At 40.8% G+C, this 21,993-nt stretch overlaps 1 protein-coding gene across 15 annotated transcripts in view; it reads left to right on the plus strand.

The window, feature by feature from the left end:
- The window catches only part of dst (dystonin), a 622,282-nt gene that overhangs the window by 241,265 nt on the left and 359,024 nt on the right, over positions 1–21,993 (plus strand). For all 15 annotated transcript variants that reach the window (XM_072558451.1, XM_072558477.1, XM_072558489.1 and 12 more), the window contains one exon: positions 19,856–20,022. In XM_072558451.1, coding sequence (XP_072414552.1) covers positions 19,856–20,022 — 167 coding nt within the window. The remainder of the gene's footprint in view (positions 1–19,855; positions 20,023–21,993) is intronic.

Here is a 21,993-nt window from a genome sequence, read left to right on the forward strand (position 1 = left end):
TTAGGGGCAGGTTATTGTATCCCTCTTTGTCCCACCTATCCGCTCCACCCTCCTCTCCAACCTATCACCTTTACCCCCATCTCCATCTACCTATTGCACTCTCAGCTACCTTCGCCCCAGCCCCACCCCCACCCCCATCCCATTTATCTCTCCATCCCCGCGGCTCCCAGCCTCATTCCTGATGAAGGGCTCTAGCCTGAAAAGTCAATTTTCCTGCTCCTCGGGTGCTGCCTGACCTACTGTGCATTTCCAGCACCACGCTCTCAACTTATATTCATATAGAGCCTTTCTGCAACACCAAGGCATGCCAAAATGCTTTGCAACCACGCGAGGCCTTGCTGAAGTTGTAATTACTGTTGAGATCCAGGAAACATGGCAACCAACTTGGGCATAGCAAGATCCCACAAACAGCTTTGTGGTAATGACCTCACAATATGACTTTAGTTTTTGTTGGATATTTGGAGAGATCGCCAGAAGAGAGATTACAGTTTGACTTTGCATGTGTAATAAATGGGGCTGTGCTGGGTGGAGTTGGAGATTGATTAGGAGCAAAAATGCTTTTTAATGAGAACAGGGAGGTTTTGTCAATATAAATTGTAAGGTGCAGTTGGATAAAGAATGTTTACTTATTATTTGCTAATTCAGAGTATATAATACTATATGGAGAAAGTGAGGACTACAGATGCTGGAGATCAGAGCTTAAGAATGTGTTGCTGGAAAAGCGCAGCAGGTCAGGCAGCATCAAAGGAACAGGAGAATCGACGTTTCGGGCATAAGCCCTTCAGGAATTCCTGAAGAAGGGCTTATGCCCGAAACATCGATTCTTCTGTTCCTTTGATGCTGCCTGACCTGCTGTGCTTTTCCAGCAACACATTTTTAAGCTATAATATTTATATCTATATAGATAGATATCTATATCTGTGATATCTATATCTGAACAATAGGTGGCAGACATGTTCAACCTGTTAGAAGATATTAATTCAAGAGTTGCTGACACATCTCATACAATATAATAAGACTTTATACCTTGTGAAAGAAATATCACTTGCTGCCTCATCCCCAGTAGTCCACACAGCTTTTGTATCAGTTTTATCTGATTTTCTTCTATGAACTACAAGTTTCTCACTTCCACCATGCACTTAATTTTCATGGAAAATAATCTTAGGAGTGAAACATCTCTTTGTCAATGTAATTTCTGCCCAGATATTTCTTTTCTTGTGTTCTGTTCCTTGCTTTTCCCCACTCTATTTTGTTCCTTCACTTTTTTCATAGACTCATAGAATCACAGAATCCCTACAGTGTGGAAACAGGCTATTTGGCTCAACAAGTTCACACTGATCCTCTGAAGAAAGTCCCACCCAGACCCATTCCCATACCCTATTACTCTACTTTTTGCCTGACTAATGCACATAGCCTACACATCCCTGAACACCCTGGACAATTTAGCACGATCAATTTACCTTTCTTGAACAAACTTGTTACCTTGCTTTATCACTAACTATTCTGGATTCTCCGTCCTCGCCTACATTTATTTATTTATTAATTTTAAAGGTGCTGTTGCTAATGCATGTATTCCACTTTCAAATGGATAGTCCGTCCTGGGATGTGATTGATTAGGTCCAGGTTTTACGTTGGTTCTAATTGGTATGAGGCAGGATTTCTAAAGCTGATGCCTCATTGATAGGTTTTCAATATTAGCTGTTAGAAATATTTCAGAGAGAAAAGAGTGTATGTAACCCTCTATTCCCTCACTCTACCTCTTCTCTGCAAACTTCTTCACCTGGACAACCTTTCTCGGACTTTTCCACCAATTGCGTGCCTCTTATGCATCCCCTGTTCTGCTTGCTGCACCATCACTAGCTGTGCCTTCAACTCATCTCAGCTGGAAGCTGTGTAATTTCTGCCTAAACCAGTCTATCTCTCACCTCCTTCAAGCTCCATCTATTTTGATCAAGCTTTCAGTTACCTGTCAAAATGCCTCTGTATGGCTGCTTGTCACATTTTGTCTGATGCTGCACTTGGGATGTACCCTGGGAGGTTTTACAATGAAAAAGGTGCTAAGCAAATATTTGTTGTTAGTATACCTATTGGGATGGATCAAATGTGTTCTACTTAACTGCCTTTCTAGTCTAACTCGATCTGTTGTCCATGACACCCAGTACTGAATGTATTCAACTTAGAGTTTATCCAAGGAGTGAGGTTGGTCATTTGTAACAGTGCAAAATGGGCATTAAAGGTGTGATCACCCATTTTTACCATGTTTTTGTTTCAAATCCCTTTTATCGCTGCCCCAAATTTATCCCTCCTTCTGTCTTAAACCCAACTTAATAATAATAGTATTTTATTTCATGAAACACATTTGCAGCCTGAAGGTGGAGTTTTACTGAGAATTATGTCAAAACGTTGATTTGCAGGCTAAGAGTTTGCAAGAGTTACAGCTGGGGGGAGGGAAATTATGATGCAATTAGGAAAGATTTAGGAAGCGTAGAATGGGGAAGGAAACTGCAGGGGATGAGCACGTTAAAAATGTGGAGCTTATTCAAGGAAAAGCTCCTGTGTGTCCTAGATAAGTATGTACCTGTCAGGCAGGGAGGATGATATAGAATGTGTGAGCCGTGATTTACTAAGGAAGTGGAATCCCTGATCAAGAAGAAGAAGAAGGCTTATGTTAGCACAAAATGTGAAAACTCAGTTAGGGCGCTTGAGGGTTACAAGGAAGTCAGGAAAGACCTAAAAAGAGAGCTCGGAAGAGCCAGGAGGAGACATGAGAAGTCGTTGGCGGATAGGATCAGGGTTAACACTAAGGCTTTCCATAGGTATGTCAGGAATAAAAGAATGACGCGAGTTAAATTAAGGCCAATCAAGGATAATAGTGGGAAGTTGTGTGTGGAGTGAGAGGAGATAGGGGAAGCACTAAATAAATATTTTTCAACAGTGTTCACTATAGAAAGTGAAAATGTTGGCGAGGAAGATACAGAGATACTTGCATCTAGATTAGAAGAGATTGAGGTTCACAAGGAAGAGGTATTAGAAATACTGCAGAGTGTGAAAATAGACAAGTCCCCTGGGCCGGATGGGATCTATCCTATGATCCTCTGGGAAGCAAGGGAAGAGATTGCCAAGCCTTTGGCATTGATCTTCAAATCATTATCTACAGGAACAGTGCCTGAGGACTGGAGGATAGCAAATGTGGTTCCCTTGTTCAAAAAGGGTAGTGGAGACAACCCTGGTAATTACAGGCCAGTGAGTCTCACTTCAGTTGTTGGTAAAGTGTTGGAAAAGGTTATAAGAGATGATAGGATTTATAACCATCTAGAAAAGAATAATCTGATCAGGAACAGTCAGCACGGTTTTGTGAAGGGTAAGTCGTGCCTAACGAATCTTATTGGCTTTTTAACAAAGTGACAGGTAGATGAGAGTAAACCGGTTGATGTGGTGTATATGGATTTCAGCAAGGCATTTGATAAGGTTCCTCACAGTAGGCTATTGTACAAAATGCTGAAAATGTGTTGCTGGAAAAGCACAGCAGGTCAGGCAGCATCCAAGGAGCAGGAGAATCGACGTTTTGGGCATGAGCCCTTCTTCAGGAATGAGGAAAGTGTGCCAAGCAGACTAAGATAAAAAGTAGGGAGGAGGGACTTGGGGGAGGGGCGTTGGAATTGCGATAGGTTGAAGGAGGTTAAGGTGAGGGTGATAGGCCGGAGTGGGGGTGGGGGCAGAGAGGTCAGGAAGAAGATTGCAGGTTAGGAAGGTGGTGCTGAGTTCAAGGGTTGGGACTGAGGCAAGGTGGGGGGAGGGGAAAATGAGGAAACTGGAGAAATCTGAGTTCATCCCTTGTGGTTGGAGGGTTCCTAGGTGGAAGATGAGGCGCTCTTCCTCCAGCCGTTGTGTTGCTATGGTCTGGCGATGGAGGAGTCCAAGGATCTGCATGTCCTTGGTGGAGTGGGAGTGGGAGGGGGAGTTGAAGTGTTGAGCCACGGGGTGGTTGGGTTGGTTGGTCCAGGTGTCCCAGAGGTGCCTGCACTGCGCTGTAATGTTCTATATTCTATGTTCTAAGGAATTGGATTTGAAAAAAGCTCAGGCATCATGATTGTATAGTAACATAAATAAGCAAATATATTAGCAGGTATCAGCAAGTGGTGAATGGGATGTGAAAGGACTATCAAAATTATTAAAGCTATTAAAAAAAGCCATTTCCACAGTATATGCAAACATAATAAAAAATGGGGTTTATTACAGAACATATTCATCAAAATATCAAGCATGCATGAAATATGGTTAATGTCGCTTGTTTTTCCGAAGTCCTGAGGAGAAGATTATTTGGCAGCCACTATCTGAATTTGATCTTTGATCCCACAAGCTGTTGTGGGAATATGTTCCACCATATGGCCTTTTCCCTCTTGCACAACACTGAATCGTTTTCGCTGGGATTATGTGCTTTGCTTAACTTATTTGACACTGTTTCTCAATGAAATTTTCCAAGGTAGGGAGGCCAGTATGACGAAAGGTCATGGGCAAGGTACAAATCGTTTGGTTCCGTCCTGTAGTCTTTGTACTCATCCAGCCCAGCATATTGTGCTCCTGTAATGGCTACACATCGACTATCTGGTACATCATTCCAAACATGACCATATGTTGCAACTGGGTAATCAAGTTCAATTTAGCTACATCTTCTACAGTACATGGTAAAAAGGAAAGGTGAATTCACTAGCCCATTTTGTGACCTTGAAACATACCAATGTAGTTTTTTAGTGTTTGAAGTGTGGTGATTGTTGCAATTTAGGGCACACTGTAAAATTCCACAAACAGCAATGTGACAGTGACCAGAATAATCTGTTTTTGAGGTACTGGCTGAAGAGTCTGTTGTTCTTGCTGACAAGGACAGCATTTATTTACTCATCTCCAATTGTCCTTGAATTGAGGGCAGTTAAAAGACAACCACATTCTGGGCATCCTTTCCTAAAAGGCATTAGTGAACAAGACAGATTTTTATGCGAATCAATAATGAAAGCTATTATTGATAAATTTCAGGCTTACTAATTGTGCTCACAATTGAACCCATGTCCTTAAAGCACTCGTGGGTTACTGGTTACTCATTAAGTGACATTGCCATGAAACGACCACTTTCCCACCAAAAAAGAGAAAAATTCCCTGCTTCTGTTTGGAATAGTGTAATGGGATCTCTTCTATCCTACTGAAAACGGCAGATGAAATCTTGGTTTAACCTCCTACTCCAAAGAATGGCATGAATGGTACAATAACATTCACTCAGTACTGCATACGAACAATTAGCAGGGGCCACGCAATATATTTTGATTGAGCTTTTTCAGTGCAGAGTTTGAATTTCTCTAATCCTCCTTCACAACATGTTGCCATTAAACTTGTGTCATTCTTGTTGCATTTTCTTATTCATTTCTCTCAAATAAAATTCATCATCTAATTCCGTATCCATAATCTTTGGTTTTTATCTGACTCTGTCATTGCTTAATTCCCCCAAAGTCTGGGTAAATGGTGTCTTTTTGGCCACTGCCATGACACTACCACAGATACTGCTAGGATGAGCGATGCTGACTAACCTTTTGGCTGGCAGTTCACAGTGGACTTGCATGTAATTTTTCTATAATGCAATGATTATGTTCTTGTGCAACCCCACATTATAGAAAAATCGTGCTTTGGAAACAACACTTAAAGTGTTGTTAATGTAACCGTGTTACAGCCAACACACGTTTTTAACAGTTCGCTCTTTAGAAACAGTGTCCCCAGTTCATCAACCTCATGACAGCGAATTCAAAACACATGTTATCGCAGAACGACCTGTACGCCTGTATGAATAGCCTGATGACCATGAAGTGATAGCGGTGCAACCTGCCCAAGCTGAGGCCACTTCACCCAACCAATGACTTCATTCAGTTTACAGCCAGGGTGGGGACATTGTGAGGAGATCACTGCATCCACGTAAAATTCCCTGTATGACTGCATTTGTTAGGTTGTTGCTTTGTTCTGAGAAGGATGGTCCTAACTATCCCAATTCTTCTCTTCTCACTGAAGATTTCTCACTCACCACTGCTTACATCATGGTAAACCATCTCCTGTCTGAAGGTTTTTGAAGAAGTGTAGTGCCCAGAATTGGCCCACTGTAGCTGGGGCTTCTAGCAACAAGTGTGGACTTGGCCATGTCTTCAAAAGCTGCTGCTTTGGTGTTTTTCTGTTCTGCTCCACCACACCCCCCCCTCCCCCCTCCGCTGTTGAAAAGGAACACGTGATTGTGACCTTTTAGAGCACTCTTTTTTTTGGATTGGTGCTCATGTTTTCCACATGCACAGGCAGACTCACAGTGTAAAGCTGCCTTTGTATGCCTTGCTCTCCATGTGGGTCACACTACATGTCAAAAGGGTCAAAGTTCACTTAGTAGTTGGCTTTGCTTTAGGTACAGAAAATACTTTCAATGGCAAATGAGATGCTGGACTTCATCTCGTGATGCAGCACACACACACACAGGTGGAGGTTATGTTACTGATACATAAAACTGTGGGATGACTGCCACAGGAAGGCTTTGTGTCAGTTTGACTACTGCATCTCTCTCTGGAAGACATATTGGCCTCATGGTGCAGAGCTGTCAGCTGAAACTGGGATTTTAAAGGTTCTAGAAAGGGAACTGTTTATATCGACTAGGTTTGCATTTCTTCGAGAATAGAAGATTTAAGGGTGGATATTTTTGCGGTGATTAAGAAGATTAAATGCTTTGATAGAGTGGGTAGAGAGAAACTATTTCTTCTGGCAGGGGAGTCCAAAGCAAGGAGTGATAACCACAAAATTAGGCTGGACAGATCACAAAGTCTAGCAGAAATCTGTAACTATCTTCCAGTAGGTAATGCTATCAAGGTTTGGTGGTTGGATGGAGAGGAGAGGGGGCAGGGAAAGGAGGGTAAATAGAAATTTTCCTGAGTGGGATATATGTTCTGTGGTACGATTTATAGATCTAAGGTTGGGTAAGTGGAATTGAAGCATAGTTCAGCCGTGGTCTATCTGAATAGTGGAACTGGCTCAAGGAGAGAGAAAATGATTACCTCATCTTCTGTTGCTATTTTCCAAGCTTGCTTTTATTAATGTTTTGATTGGTGTTTTGTGTTAGTTTGGGCATCGACTGCATATAGTCTTAAACATGGTAAAATATGACTGTTATTCACATCATGGCTTTTATTAGCATTAAGACATGACTGCCAAATGTAGAAAATTCAGAGAAATTTTAAAGATTACAAACTGGATGGTTTTGCTTTCAGCCAAGTGATATTTCCCCATATAGGGGAAAGAGGCACGTATGTTCTTTCTATTAAAATCAGCAGTTGTTGACACATGAATCTTTTTGAAGGATTTATTAAGGGCGTATATACCCACCACAATGAGAATGTTGATTGACAAAACTGGAGGAGTTTTAATGATAATTGTCCTATTTGATTCATTAGCTTTAACTGTGAAGGTTTTCTGGTTTGTTCATTTTGTATGTGTGCAGGGGTTCGCACACATTGTGGGTGGTATAAGACAGCAGACCCACTGTTGAACAGAGCTGAGGGTAAATTAAAGCATTCAGAAGAGTGTGGAGCTCAGTTCTCAGCGATAGTACGTGATCTGGTGATCATTTTCCACACTGATTTGGAGAGGCACTTCATTTGCTCTTCATTTGAGTTTATTTTATGTCCACAGTAAATTCCCAACTGGACAGTATGAGCTGCTGTAGCAGTGTCACTGCAAAAAATGAATAAAATTAGAGAGTTATGAATATTTGTTCACTAGTCTCTGTAAGTATGACATGAAATTTGACTAGACTGTATTTTCTTCATTTATATACCAGTATGAATAACACAAACACCAATATGAACACATTTTCCAAAATAAGCAGACAGACCTCCGTACAACCCTCTTCCTCGATCCTCCACTCCATCACACTTGCCCTTCTCCCAAATCTCTCTCTCTCTCTCTCTCTCTCTCTCCTTCCCTCTCTTCCTCATACCCTATTTGCACTGTCTTAATCCCTGCCTACCCCCATCTCCCATTCACACCCATGTCGCCCCCTCTTCCCCCCCATCTCTCTGTGTATCTTTGTCTCTGCCTCCCTCCCCTATCCCTCTGCCTCTCTCCCCTCTGTAGTCATTGAAATAAGGTCAGCCAGGTGGACATCATAGAATATGAGTTCCCTGATTGGGGCAGTTAGTCTGGTGCAGTCAGAGAGCCCTGGCTGACAGATATAAACAGTGAATGTCAGAGATACTGATTTGCTAGTGCCTGACTCTGAATAATTCAGTACTAAAGTCAAGCACTATTTATCTGTAAATAACAGGCGACTAAGTGACGAGATACTGGCCTCTGTGGAGTTATTTCACTCTGTCTCTGCCTCCCTTCCCGTTTCCCTACATCCTTCCTTTGCCTCTCTGTACTTTCTGCCATCCGGCACTGTCTTCGCCCTTCCACCCCAATCCCAATCACCAGTCTCTCTGCCCTCCTCAGGTTCTCTGCCTCATTTCCTGTGTCTCTGCGCAACCCCTGTCTCTCTCCTGGATTACCCCAACTTCTCTTTCTGTCTTTCTCTCTCGCTCTCTCTCTCTCTCTCTCTCTCTCTCTCTCTCTCTCTCTCTCTCTCTCTCTCTCTCTCTTGCTTGTATTCTCTTCCCATTCTGTTTCTTTTTCACTCACTCTCTCTTCCTTGTATGTCCCTCTCTGTCTCTCGATCACACCTCCCGGGAACTTTCCATTTGATGGTGACAGGGTGTGCTTACTGTGTAGCACCAAAGTCATTGTCCTCACTTAAACTCCGCATTCTTGCCAGCAAAAAAAAATCAAAGCTACTTAATTTTGTCCTTTAGCCAAGAAAATGTTAGCTGTATTCCAGAGACAGTTGCACATTTCACTGACATGTTGAAATGATCAGTCTGGGTAGATTAGGTAACTTAAGTGCATATGGGAGAGGTTGAATAGGCTGGGTCTGTTTTCCTGGAGCGTCAGCAGCTGAGGGGTGATCTTATCGAGGTTTTTAAAATCATGAAGAGCATGGATAGGTAAATAGACAAGGTATTTTCCCTGGGGTCGGGGAGTCCAGAACTAGAGGGCATAGGTTTAGGGTGAAAGGGGAAAGATATAAAAGACACCTAAGGGGCATCTTTTTCATGCAGAGCATGGTGCGTGTGTGGAATGAGCTGCCACAGGAAGTGGTGAAGACTGGTACAATTGCAACATTTAAAAGGCATCTGGATGGGTATATGAATAGAAAACGTTTGGAGGGATATGGGCCGGGTGCTGGCAAGTGGGACGAGATTAGGTTGGGATATCTGGTTGGCATGGACGAGTTGGACCGAAGGGTCTGTTTCCATGTTACACTTCTCTATGGGTGTTATTCTTCATATCTATGCTCTTAGTATCCAAAATAACAAGAAGAATTTAGAGCAGTGTGTAAACCAAAATGACGTATGGTAACATCTCTCTCAGATTTGGAGTTATCCTCGACTCTGGGTCTTTCCATGCATGAACCACTGGCCCAACTGTTCTGAAGCAGCTTCATCTTATTGTTTCATTTATGAGTTTTAAAAATAATTTGAAGTTTAAGAAAAACAAATTTAAACATTCTTTAGACATGATGCTAAATATTTTTTACATGGACCACTTGCAGCAGTGTCCAGGATATTAACCACCAATCACTGCACGGAGTCACAACAACCCCAGAGGGTTAATGACCATGGTCAGCCATTGACTTGAATTCTGCTTCCACCTCTCCCTGCCCCACCCAACTCGCCATCATCCGCATTAGTCTGTCTCGCATGGTCATGATTTCATTATGTGATCAACATGGTGTCTGGGCAAACTCAATTGAATTGCAGGCGTCTATTTCAGTGCTAGTTGACAGTAAGGTTAATGTGTTTTTTTTAAAGCAATTATTCCTTTTTGGATGATGTCACATACTAATCCAAACTCCAGACTTTTGGGGGAATCAGGAATGAGAGTTAGTGCAACCTTTTTATACATTCAGTAGAATAATGTGCCTTAAGGCATATGGTGTCATTCTGTGTGTCACCATTGAAAATTAAAATGAATTATTTTAATCCTGTTAACTCTGTTTAATAGTATCACAGTAAAACCCTTTAGAGAAATGGGGGTCGCCTGTGAAACTCTGGCTGCATAATAGATTAAGATCAAATCCCACAAATAATTATTACCATTCATTTTAGGAGTAATGTGATCCATTTAGAGCTGTGAAATGTGATGTGTTGAGTTAATGGTGATGTTATGAGTAATCAGAAAGCCTTATGTTCAAATCCCAGCAGGCCAGTTTTAAGAATTTGAGTCCCTTTAATCAAAAGCTGTGGAAATTAAAAGTGCCCTCAGTAAATGTGACTGTGAAGCTGTCAGTCTGCTGTTAAAATACTCCAGGCGTGTGACTGTCTTTTAGGGAAGAAAGCCTGTGGTGCTAATCCTGTCTAACTGATACATGACCCCCCATTCCCTTGCCCTCTGAAGAAGCCAGTCAAGCTGTGCATGAGCCATTCAAGGACAAGGTGCCACCAACCACCTCCTGAAGGACAGTGAATACTAACGACAGTAATGTCCTCCAAAAGCATTAGAAACAAAATCAATATCAAAATGAAATTAAATTCATCCTGCTGGAAAGATCGGACACCGGCTTGTAATCATGTAATCAGTTCGATCTATCTTTATGAGGAGAGGAATGATAAATTTTTGATCTCGCGTTCTGGTTAACGTAATGGAAAATGTTCTCTTTCTCTGCTTCTCATTCTGCAACCCGGCACACTGTCATTCTAACCTTTTTTCCTACTGGATCCTTATTCTTCTGCACTTTTACCACTAGTTGCAGGCTGCCTTTACCCAGAGGGTGGTGTGATCCCATCCCCATTCACCCATTGTACTCTTTGCTTCCTCCCCCCACCCTCCTCCCTGACCTATCACCTTCATCCCCACCCCCACTCACCTATTGTACTCGATGCTACTTTGTCCCCAACCCCACCCTCCTCTCATTTATCTCTCCACTCTGCCTCTTTCCTGATGAAGGGCTTTTGCCCGAAACATCAATTTCCCTGCTCCTCGGATGCTGCCTGAACTGCTGTGTTTTTCCAGCACCACTCTAATCCAGAATCTGGTTTTCAGCATCTGCAGTCATTGTTTTTACCTGAATGTGTAATATCCTGTTTAATGGAGTAGTTGAGGTGAATAGTGTACCTCTATTTGAGGGGAAGCTGAAAGAGGAGAAAAGGAATAGAAGGATATGCTGCATTGGTTAACTGAAGGAAGGAGGGAGGACGGGGGCTCATGTGTGACATAAACACTGACATAGACCAGTTGGGCCAAATGGTTTGCTTTGCGTTATGTAAGTTTAGTGTAAAATATGAAGGGGGAATTTTCTGTTGGACAAATAAGTGAAGCAAATAATTCACTGTGAAAACAGTGCCTTTTCACATACTGGCTTCCCATAAATAAATCCGTGCATTTAGTGTAGAACAAAGAATTCGTATATCATGTCCCCAGATGCTTCAATACAATTTTGCAAGCACTTACTTCTGAGCCATAGTTTAGGAGGCAGTTGAATCACACAGCAAGTCCCCACAAACAGCAAAATATGGTAGGTAAAGGAGAATTATTCTTCTGAAGATCTGGGAAACTTTCTTATCTGCAAGTCATGTCTTTGGACCTTTCTACCTATTCCCCCACCTCCCAAAATAACACCAATAAACCGACAATGTAGCTTTCAGACTTGGGTCAGCAACCATTTACTGAAATTGTAAGCACTAACTTTTATTTTCTGATCTGGCTGTTTTTATCAATCAAAGCTTAAAACAAGAAATTGAAAGAATTTGACAGATGGACAATGCTGTCGGCAGTTCTATAGAATTTTGTGCAAATGCATATCTATTCTTAACAATCTTAAGGGTTCATTGTGTCTCCAGTGACCTGTAGTCAGGTTAGACGTTTTCTGCACAAATCACATAAAGCCCATGTGTGTCATGTTTTTGAAATCCCAAGTTTCAAAATTGTCTCTGATTGAAGGAAGCTGCACAGCTGAACGTGCAGTATGTTTGAAATACCTCCCCTCTCCACCATTCTCTCACCCCAACAGGAATGATGGATGCTGGATTCGAAGTCATGACTTGGAGAAGCCGGAGTTGGACTGGGGTGGACAAAGTTAAGAATCACACAACACCACACTATCGTCCAACAGTTCTATTTGGAGGCACTAGCTTTTGAAGCGCTGCTTCTTCATCAGGTGGTTGTGGAGCAGGACCATAAGACACAGAATTTATAGCAAAGGATTACAGTGTCATGCAGCTGAAATGGTAAATCTAGATTAAGTCTTTCACCTTTTAGAACTAATTCTGGGATTTACATATTTAAGGACTGAAACAAGCAAACGCATTCTAAAAGACGAAAGACTTGATCTAGGTTTGTCATTTCAGCTGCATGACACTAATCATTCGCTATAAGTTCTGTGTCTTATGGTCCTGCTCCACAACCACCTGGTGAAAGAGAAGCGCTTTGAAAGCTAGTGCCTCCAAATAAACCTGTTGGACTATAACCTGGTGTTGTCTGATTTTTAGCTGGATTCAAAGGTACACTAATGGATTATGTTATAAATGGTATACTGAACAGCTGTCACAGACTGCACACAAATGTGCTTTCAGGTCAACCAGAGGTTATGTGACTGCAGTAATCCAACCAATACATTAAGTACAATTGTATTTCTCCAAAAATCTCTCTTCGTGAAAAGAACAAAATCGTTTTCATAGAATTTCATTTGAAGTTGCACATTACTCAAGTTACTCAATACATATGGTCAAAAGAAAAATATCATTCATCAATATGCCGGTGTCTTAACACTTGTCTGCCCATTTTCACAAATTTTTCTATATTAATATAAAGTCTTTAAAACATGCAGATCTTGGAAATGGATTGTATGTGTGTGCTGACATTGGCTATTTAATTAAGATTTTGCTTCTCGGATTATCTCCCTTTTCTAAACAGTGTTGTTCCAATGGAGAGTGCTCTGGTAACTGTTGCCAATTTATTCAGTAGATTTTGCCTACTGTCCAAATTCTGGAACTCTAGATCTTTATATTGGGCTGTCAGCTTCATTTGTTCTCTTGACGTGTAGATCAATCCTTTGTACAGCCTCACACTTCTGAGGGCTACATTTTGGGTTACCATCTTAAGTCATTTCTACATAGCTCAAAGACACTGGTTTTAGTAACACCAATCTGACATACATATTCACTTGATACTGTCCTTCTGCAATCAGTTAAGTCCTTTACAAAGATATGAAGCAGGAGTTGTGTAAAACAGGCTGGGAAAATAGACTAGGAGGACTGTCAGTGCATGAGCAGGAGCAGACATTTACAGAGATACCTTTATAATGCTTAACAAAAATTTATTCTAGTCAAAAAGAACACCTTTGACGATAAGGATGAGCCATCCATGGTTTACAGAAATGGTCAAAGAGAAAAACTAAGACTTTCAAAGTGATGAATCTAGTGGTTGGCCAGAGGATTGAGAATTTCTTTGGAAATCAATAGTGGATGATAAAAATGTGTTAGAAATAGAGAAAACTGATTATGAAAGTAAATTGGTAAGAAATAAAAAATCAAACAAGAGCTTCCCTGGAAATATAAAAAGAGTAGCTGAAGTGAGTGCTGACCCTTGAAGGATGCGACTAGGGAACTGAGAATGGGAAACAGGGAAATGGCCGGTAATTTAAAACAGTATTTTACATTGGTCTTCATGGTGGAGCATGCTATAAACATCCCAATGATATCAGGTAAACAAGGTGTAATAGAGGGAGGAGAAATCTTGAACAGTCTCTCTCACATAGAACATAGCATTTGATATATTAATGGGACTAAAGATGGACGAGTGGTCAGGATCTGATGGGCTGTATCCAAAAGTTTCAGAGAAAGTAGCTGCAGACATAGTGGAGGCATTGGTTGACATATTCTAGGTTCCATTTGGATTGAAAAACCACCAATTTGACACCTGTGTTCAAAGGGGAGGTAGACTGAAAGCACAAAAATATATGCTAGTTAGCCTAACATATGTCATTGGGATAACACTAGAGTCCCATTATTAAAGAAGAAACAGCAAACGTTGAAAAATAACATCGCATCAGAGCTAACATGGCCTTGTAAAAGGGAAGTCATGTTTGACGAATTTGCTTCACTCTTTGAGAATATAACAAGCAGAATTGATGAGGGAGAACCAATCCATGTAGCATATTTGGATTATTGGGAGACACTTGATAAGGTGCCACACGAAGGATCGATGCATGCATAAGGGTTTGCGGTATTGTAGCTAACGTGAGAGCATGAATTAAGGATCGGTTAACACACAGACAACAGAGAGTTGAGGTTAATAGGTCTCTGTCAGGTTGGACATACATAGCTAATGGAATTCCACAAGGACCAGTGGTGGGACATCAATTATTTATTAGTTAGGTTTGGATTTAAATTAAAATTAGGGTTTTATTGTCATGTATACTCAAGTATAGGGATATATTAAGGATTTGGAATTGAATTACTTAGGCACAGTATAATGTTTCCACACTTGCTGACAATAGAAAAGTTAAGTGATGATGTGATGAGGCTAGAAGGAGTCTGCAAAGGGATATAGATAGGTTGAGTGACTGGGCAAGAAACTGTCAGATGGAATTTGATGTAGCATAGGTCATATATATTGGTAGGAAAAGTTAAAAGACACACTGTTGTTTAAATGGAGAGAGACTCCAAAAAGTGCAGCACAGCAGAATCTGCACATTCTTGTCTATTGAACATAAAAAGGTAAACATGCTGGTGCAAAAAATAGTGAAGAATATGAATGAAATATTGGTTTTCAGATCTCAAGGGTTGGTTGTTTAAAAGTAAGAAAGTCTTATTACAGCTACGCAAGGTGTTGGTGAGGCTACACCTGTGTACTGTGTATAGTTTTGGTCTCTCTATTCAATATAGAATTTACTGGCATTGGAGGTAGTTCAAAAGGTAGCCACTATACCAATTCCAGAGTTGAAGGGGTTGACCTATCAAGAACAAATTCATTCACATTTAGAAGAATGAGGGTTGATCTTATGGAGCCATACAAGATTTTGAGGGGGCTTGACAGGAAATATGGAAGTGTCATCCATCAGTGGGAGTGTCTCAAACTTGGGAATGTAGTTACTTTATCCTTAGCACTGATAGCAGGGTCACAAATCCTCTCTGGTCAGGTTTTTAACCGAACAGTTAACAGTTTTCCAGTTGAGATTCAAAGTAATTCATTTTCTCATTGCAATTCCACAGCAGCATTAAAGGAAATTTCACAGTCATTTTGACTTGCCCAGTTGAATTAAGTTTCTGTCTGCTGTTTTTTTCTTCCTTGCTGGATCTTTCAGTAGCTGGTTCACTTACTCTGAAAATCCACGTTTTCAGCTGCACTATTTCCGATGCCGTGTTACACATAATATTTGTTTAATGACTGCCATGGGCTGTATAAAACGTAAGGTGCAGCAATGGTTTAGGTCATGTGATTTTGTCAAACCAACTGTCCAGCAAGTACAGTTGATTTTCTACAAATAAATTTCATGTTGCAACACCATTTTGGCAGAAGCATGAAGTCACTCCACACTTGCGCAAATTCTAGTTTGTACAGGTGGGAAGTGCTACCTATATTGGATTAAACAAAAAAAAAACAACTTCACATATGCATTTTGCTCACAGAATGATTGATACCCTATCCCTTACAGTTCTGATATGCAACACTATGACATCTCATTTCTTGGAATGTTAAGGCAAGTTTCAACCTTTTGAGAGGTTGAATTTGTGTTTACTAAAGGTTTTTCTCTTTCTCTTGCTCTCGCTCTCGCTCTTGCTCTTGCTCTCTCTCTCTCTCTCTCTCTCTCTCTCTCTCTCTCGCTCTCTTCCCCCCCCCCCTCGCCATTCGCTCCATCCCTTCTTTCTCTGTCTCTTTCCCCTCCCTTCTCGCACTCTCTCTTTCTCTCCCTGCCTTCCTCTCCCTCCCATCTCTCTCTTCCCGCACCCCCCACATCAATACTTCTCCCTCTCTATTCTCTTTCTTTTCTCTGTTTTTCTCTCTATACATCAGCTCAGACAGTGAGGCTCATCAGCCATCACTCTGAAAGGAATATAGAATTACAGCTCTCTGGCACAAAGCATCGGTGAAACTGAAATTCCTTGTAATTTAGATTAAAAGGCATTTTTTTTGTTTTTGGATCCTCTTGCCAGCTTTTGCATTGATTACTTTGACTGGGGGCCAATTCACTGGAACATACTTTGTCAGGTTGAGAACTCTAATTGATGTATTCCTGGAAATTTCATCACAAGCCTCCTTGCTCTAACCACCCCACACCCCACACTTTCACTTGGCATATCCACCTTCAGGGTTCTTCACCATTCCAAGCCAATTTAAAAATTAAGTAGTTTGTTTGGGTAATTCTTGACTTGATTGTTCAACAACCTTTTCCTTTCCATCCTTAAAGCCTTTATAAATTATAAAACAAGGTATTGAAATATATATGTTTTAAGTCCCACTATGGTTTTTCTGATGGGTTGTTCCCAGCACTGCCCTATGTTAACTGGGGAGGGTTTGGACAGATGGCTAGTTTGCAAAACAGAGTAATGGTGTGAGTTAGTTCCCATACTGACATAGGTTACCATGAAAAGCTTTCCTTCTAAATCTCTCCCCTTGTCTGAGATATGGTGACTTTGGTTCAACTTCCAGTCATCTCTCTCTCATGAGAAAGCAGCCCTATGGTCTGGTAAGACTGTGGCGCTTTTGGTTTTTTGTCTTTGCCTGGAGTACCTGTTTTTTAGTACCAAGGCAGGTGGGTCATGGCGATGCTAGGAGCTCGTCAGTCTGTTGGTTTTATTCAACTGGTTTGATTCATGGATGGTTTGTGACAAAGTACAGTGGGGTCAATGAATGTGCAATATAAAGGTACATTTCTGTTCAGACAGTGGATTTAGTTCTTACACAATCTGGTATCATTTAGCAGGATTCTGTGCGAAGCAGTGGATAGGTTGTTCATGTCTGGTGGCCTCTCGAATGTAGAGGAGATCACACTGTGAGCAGCAAATACAATAGATTGGAAGAAGTACAGCAACTGCCTACTTCACCAGGGAGAAGTGTTTGAGGACTTGGACAGAGAATAGGAGGAGGAGATCAAAGTGCAAATGTCACAGCGATTACATGGGAAGGTGATTTTGGAGAGGGATGAGCTGTTGGGGTGATAAAGGAGAGGATCCGGAAAAGATGGAGGGAATGGGTGGTCATGACATCAAGCTGAAGATGACTGATGGGACAGGATAACCTGGAATAACAGTAGGGAGCCTGGTGAGGTGGAAGGTCATAACATGTGAAAAATGGGTCAGAAACAGTTGAGGGCTCTATTCACCACATGCATGGAATCCTTGAAGTTTGCATGTTCTCTCCATGTCTGTGGCTTTCCTCCAGGTCCTGCAGTTTCCTCCCACTGACAAAAGATGTGCAGGTTAGGTGGATTCACCATGCTAAATTGCCCCATAGAGTCCACATATGTGCACTTTAATTGGATTATCCATGGGAAATGAGGGGTTATGGGGATAGGGTGGGGGCTGCTGGGTCTGGGTATGATGGTCTTTGGAGGGTTAGTGAGTCTCAAAGGGCTGAATGGCCTGTTTCCGTACTGTAAGGATTTTATGATTCTAATAGTAACCGGACATTCAGAAGATCTTCAAACCACACTCATGCCTGCAAACTTGAAGATGATGATGTATATCACAACAGCAGAAGTGTTGTATATGCTCAAAGCTAGCAACACAGGTAAATCTATATCAGTCGTCCAAAATATAATGTTGGAAGTGAGAGTTTAGAGAATGATCAGAATAACAGGAAAAAAGATTTGCTCTTAGAGGTACACCTTGCTGCCGAAAAGGTAATCTTTAAGAAAGTAGATTTTGGTATTTAACAAGTGGTCAACTGCAAAACAGATTCCCTAAGGAGAAGACAGACAGTGTTTGTCAGAATTTGTTCAAATTTGACTTCTTTCTGAAAATTGGAAGACCGTATGTGAGTAATGTGAAACTTGACCTGAGTTAAGGACAATCTGTTCAGGAAGAATGAGTGAGGTTGGACCTCCCGGTTTCTAAATTTTCAGCCATGGGGTTCCCCCACACCTCTTGTCTAGGTATATTTTAGACTCATTAATAAAGATTGATTGCTGTAGTTCATCAGTAACTTCAATATTGTGTGCATGATAAAAGGACAAGTGGGACCTTGGTCTATTTTTGTTTAAAATCCATGTTCCAGAAGAATTGGTATTAATCAGAGTGTTTTGATCAATTGGTCCCCACCCACCATGAGTGTCAGAGGTGAATTTGCTGGAATGTTCTCATTCAGACACTCCCTTTTGGGTTTTCCTCTGAGTTTACACTGCGGTTGTGAGTGAACTCCCCAAAATCTCACAAGAGTCATGCCCATTCCAGCTGCTTTAAGCTGGGCTATTGCCAGGTTTTCTGCACCCATTGTAATTTATGTGAATCCAACTTTTGCCACAATTTTCTTCACTGTTGGTCACTCGCTTCAGGGAGTGAGATTTTTGTTTCAGTAAATTGGACAGCACCTGCCTCCTGAGTAACTCCAACAATTGAGTAGATTCCTCATGTCTGTGGAATTAAACGAATCTTAGAGCACATGAAGAGGCCATTCAGCCCATTCTGCCTGTTCTGTCTCTCAGAAAAAACTGCCTAATTACTCCATCTCTCTATACTTTCCATTTGGTCCCGTCATTTCTTTTCCGTTAGTCAAATATAGATCCAGTTTGTTTTTGAAAATTAATGTTGAACTTGCCAAGGCCAAATGTTAGACAAATAGCAATTTGTTGTATGAAATATGTTCACCTTCTTTTACTGTCACCAGTCTTTCACTGGTTATCTCAAGTCTGACTTCCCCATTATAGACTGTCCTGCCAGTGCAAAGAATTTCTGTGTTTTTATCAAAGTACTTTGTAATTTTGCTCAAAAGGGAATGATCTCAGTTTGTCCACATAATTTGAAGTCTTTTCTTCTCTGGTTCAACTCTAATAGTTGAGCTCTATGCCTTTTAAATATCCTTACAAAATTAAATTCCTCTACTGATCTGATCATCTTGCCATATCTTAGTCAAAAAGTGTGGCACTGGAAAAGCCCAGCTGGTCAAGTAGCATCCGAGGAGCAGGAGAGTCGACATTCCTTATGAAGGGATTATGCCCAAAATATCGACTGTCCTGCTCCTTGGATGCTACCTGACTGGCTGTGCTTTTCCAGCAACACACTTTCTTTGATTCTGATCTCCAGCATCTGCAAAATCACTTTCTCCATGCCATATCTTGGGTTGTCTGTAGAGGTCACCTGAATAGAAGTCAAGGATTCCAGTTACATCTGGGATGGAAGTGGGGCATGGGTGATATTTCATCTGGGGGGAACTGTGCTTGAAACATAAAATCTAGAGATGAGAAAGAGGACTTTTTAAAATAGTGTTTAAAATAATGACCAAGTATAATTTGCAGAAGCCACAAAAGCAGACAATGATACAGAGCTTAATAAACATGATCTAAAGAGTGTATGAATAACTCAAAAGGAGTTTATTTATTATTCCACCTGTTTGAAGTGGCTTTAAAACATTACCTTTTCAATGTAGATTTTAAAACATGCTTTTATTTTCCTACCCCTCAGGCTGCAGTACATTTGCCACTTTTTATTATACTGTATGCATGATTCATTGTCACAAAAACAAATCATAATATTTTGCCTTTGCTCACTCTCATTGTGGATGCTGTTTATTAACCTCAGTCTTTATTCTTCAGATCTCTGACATTCATGTTACTGGGGAGTCTGAGGACATGTCAGCCAAGGAGAAGCTGTTACTGTGGTCACAACAGGCAGCAGAGGGCTACGCTGGAGTCAGATGTGAGAACTTCACTTCATGCTGGAGAGATGGCAGATTATTTAATGCAATCATTCATAAATACAGGTACTAGCTTCACCTATCTGGCAGGCATGTACTGCTATGCTCTGCTTATCCTCATATATCAATTCAGTTTATCATGTTCACATCAGTTCTTTGCACTGTACCAATCTCTTGCCTTTCTCCCCACATGTCTGATTATTGTTTCTATTTAAATAATTATCTAATGTTTTTCTGAATGCCTCAAATGAATCTGCATCCACTACACTTCCAGGCAGCATATTTCAGAACCTGACTATTCACTGTGTGAAAAAAAGCATTTTATTTGTTCCTTTTGCAAATGACCTTCTACCTGTGCCCTCTCATTCTTGATTTTTTTGTTCATTTTGAAAGAACAGTTCCTCCCTATTTACCATGTCTAATTTCCCTCATGAGTTTGGAAACTCCAACCAAATCTCCTCTTCGTCTCTGCTTCTCCAATCTGTTTTCATAAGTGAAGTTTCTCATTCCCGAAATCATTGTCATAATCGACTTCTGCACTCTCTCTCCAATGCATTCCTAGCCTTCCTACAGTGTACCCAGAACTGTACAGAATACTCCAATCGAGATCTAGCAAATTTGATCTGACTATATAAATCCCATTTTCTAGATCTTGACTCATAGTCCTAGAGCAAGTGGCAACACAAATGAATATTAAATATTTCCACCTTATCTCCTGTTTCCCCACCAACCTTTCTGCTCCAGTCTATCATATTCGGCTTTGCTCTTGCCCTGTTTAGTGTCAACTCTTTCTCAGTTCATTATTCTTACTCTGGATTGTCTCCACTGTCAACCTTAATCTTATGACACTCTACAAATATTCATCCAAAAGTCTACTGACTATATCATAATTTGGGCTACATCCTATTCATTCACATCCCATGTTTGTTGACTGATATTTATGGTTGGTCCGCCAGCACTATACATTGTATAGTTCTCTTGTTTCAAATTCCTCTGTGCCAACGCTGCCAAGCTTTGCAGCCTACAAGCAAACTCTCTGAGATCTCTGTATTCCTCCAGTTCTGACCTCTTCCACCTTAGAGACAGAATAAAAGCAGCACTTCTGTGTCCTTTTCTGTTGTAATGGGTTTCCTCCCAGAAAAAACTATTCATGAACTGAAGTTTGTATATTTTTCTCTCTTTCCGGTGTACTTGTGTCAAAGGATTTGTGCACGATCCTTCTAAACTCAAAGGACTTTAAAAGTATTTGATGGCCCAAAACTCAACTTATTTCTGAGAAAGAGAATTCCAAAGTCTCAATCTTGAGTGACAATTACTTTTCTCATCTTTATCTTAAATGGGAGACCTTTGAATATTTAAATTGTGTTTCGTAGTTCAGTAAAATTAAAATATCGTGCAAGCTGGAAATCCAAAATAAAAACTCTAAGTGCTGGAGAGAGTCAGCAAGTCTAGCAGCATCTGCAGAGAGAGAAAGAGAATTGACGTTTCCAGTCTGATATGACCTCTTCAGAGTTTCCAAGTAAAATCCTGTCCCAAAAGGGAAAACATTCTTTCAGTATCTATCTTCTATGTTTTGGAAGTGTGACAAAGATAGGATAGAATTTCATAAATTGGGTCCACCCATTTATTACAGAAACAACCATTGTGAATGTAAAATTATCATGGTTGGGAAACTTGTGGGTCTTAGGATTGACGTTGTTGGTATGATTGCAGTTGAAGTAATTGTTTGTGCCTGGGTGTGTGCACTGAAGATACAGTTTTTACCTGATGTAAGACCCACAAGAAATGGTTGTCAGGCATTAATCTCATTAAAATGTTGTATACAAACCTTGAAATGTTGCATAGCTGACAAAGACCAATATTGTCAGACTTTGCGTAAAAGACAATCAATGGCTCATCCTGACAAACATTCCAAACCTTCCAACACATGCCTTAATGTACTTATAGAGTCATTGAGTAATACATTACGGAAACAGACCCTTCAGTCCAATCAGTCCATTCTGAACATGATCCCAAACTAAGCTAGTCCCACCTGCC

Source organism: Chiloscyllium punctatum, chromosome 3 (genome assembly GCF_047496795.1).
Source record: "Chiloscyllium punctatum isolate Juve2018m chromosome 3, sChiPun1.3, whole genome shotgun sequence".
Lineage (NCBI taxonomy): Eukaryota > Metazoa > Chordata > Chondrichthyes > Orectolobiformes > Hemiscylliidae > Chiloscyllium > Chiloscyllium punctatum.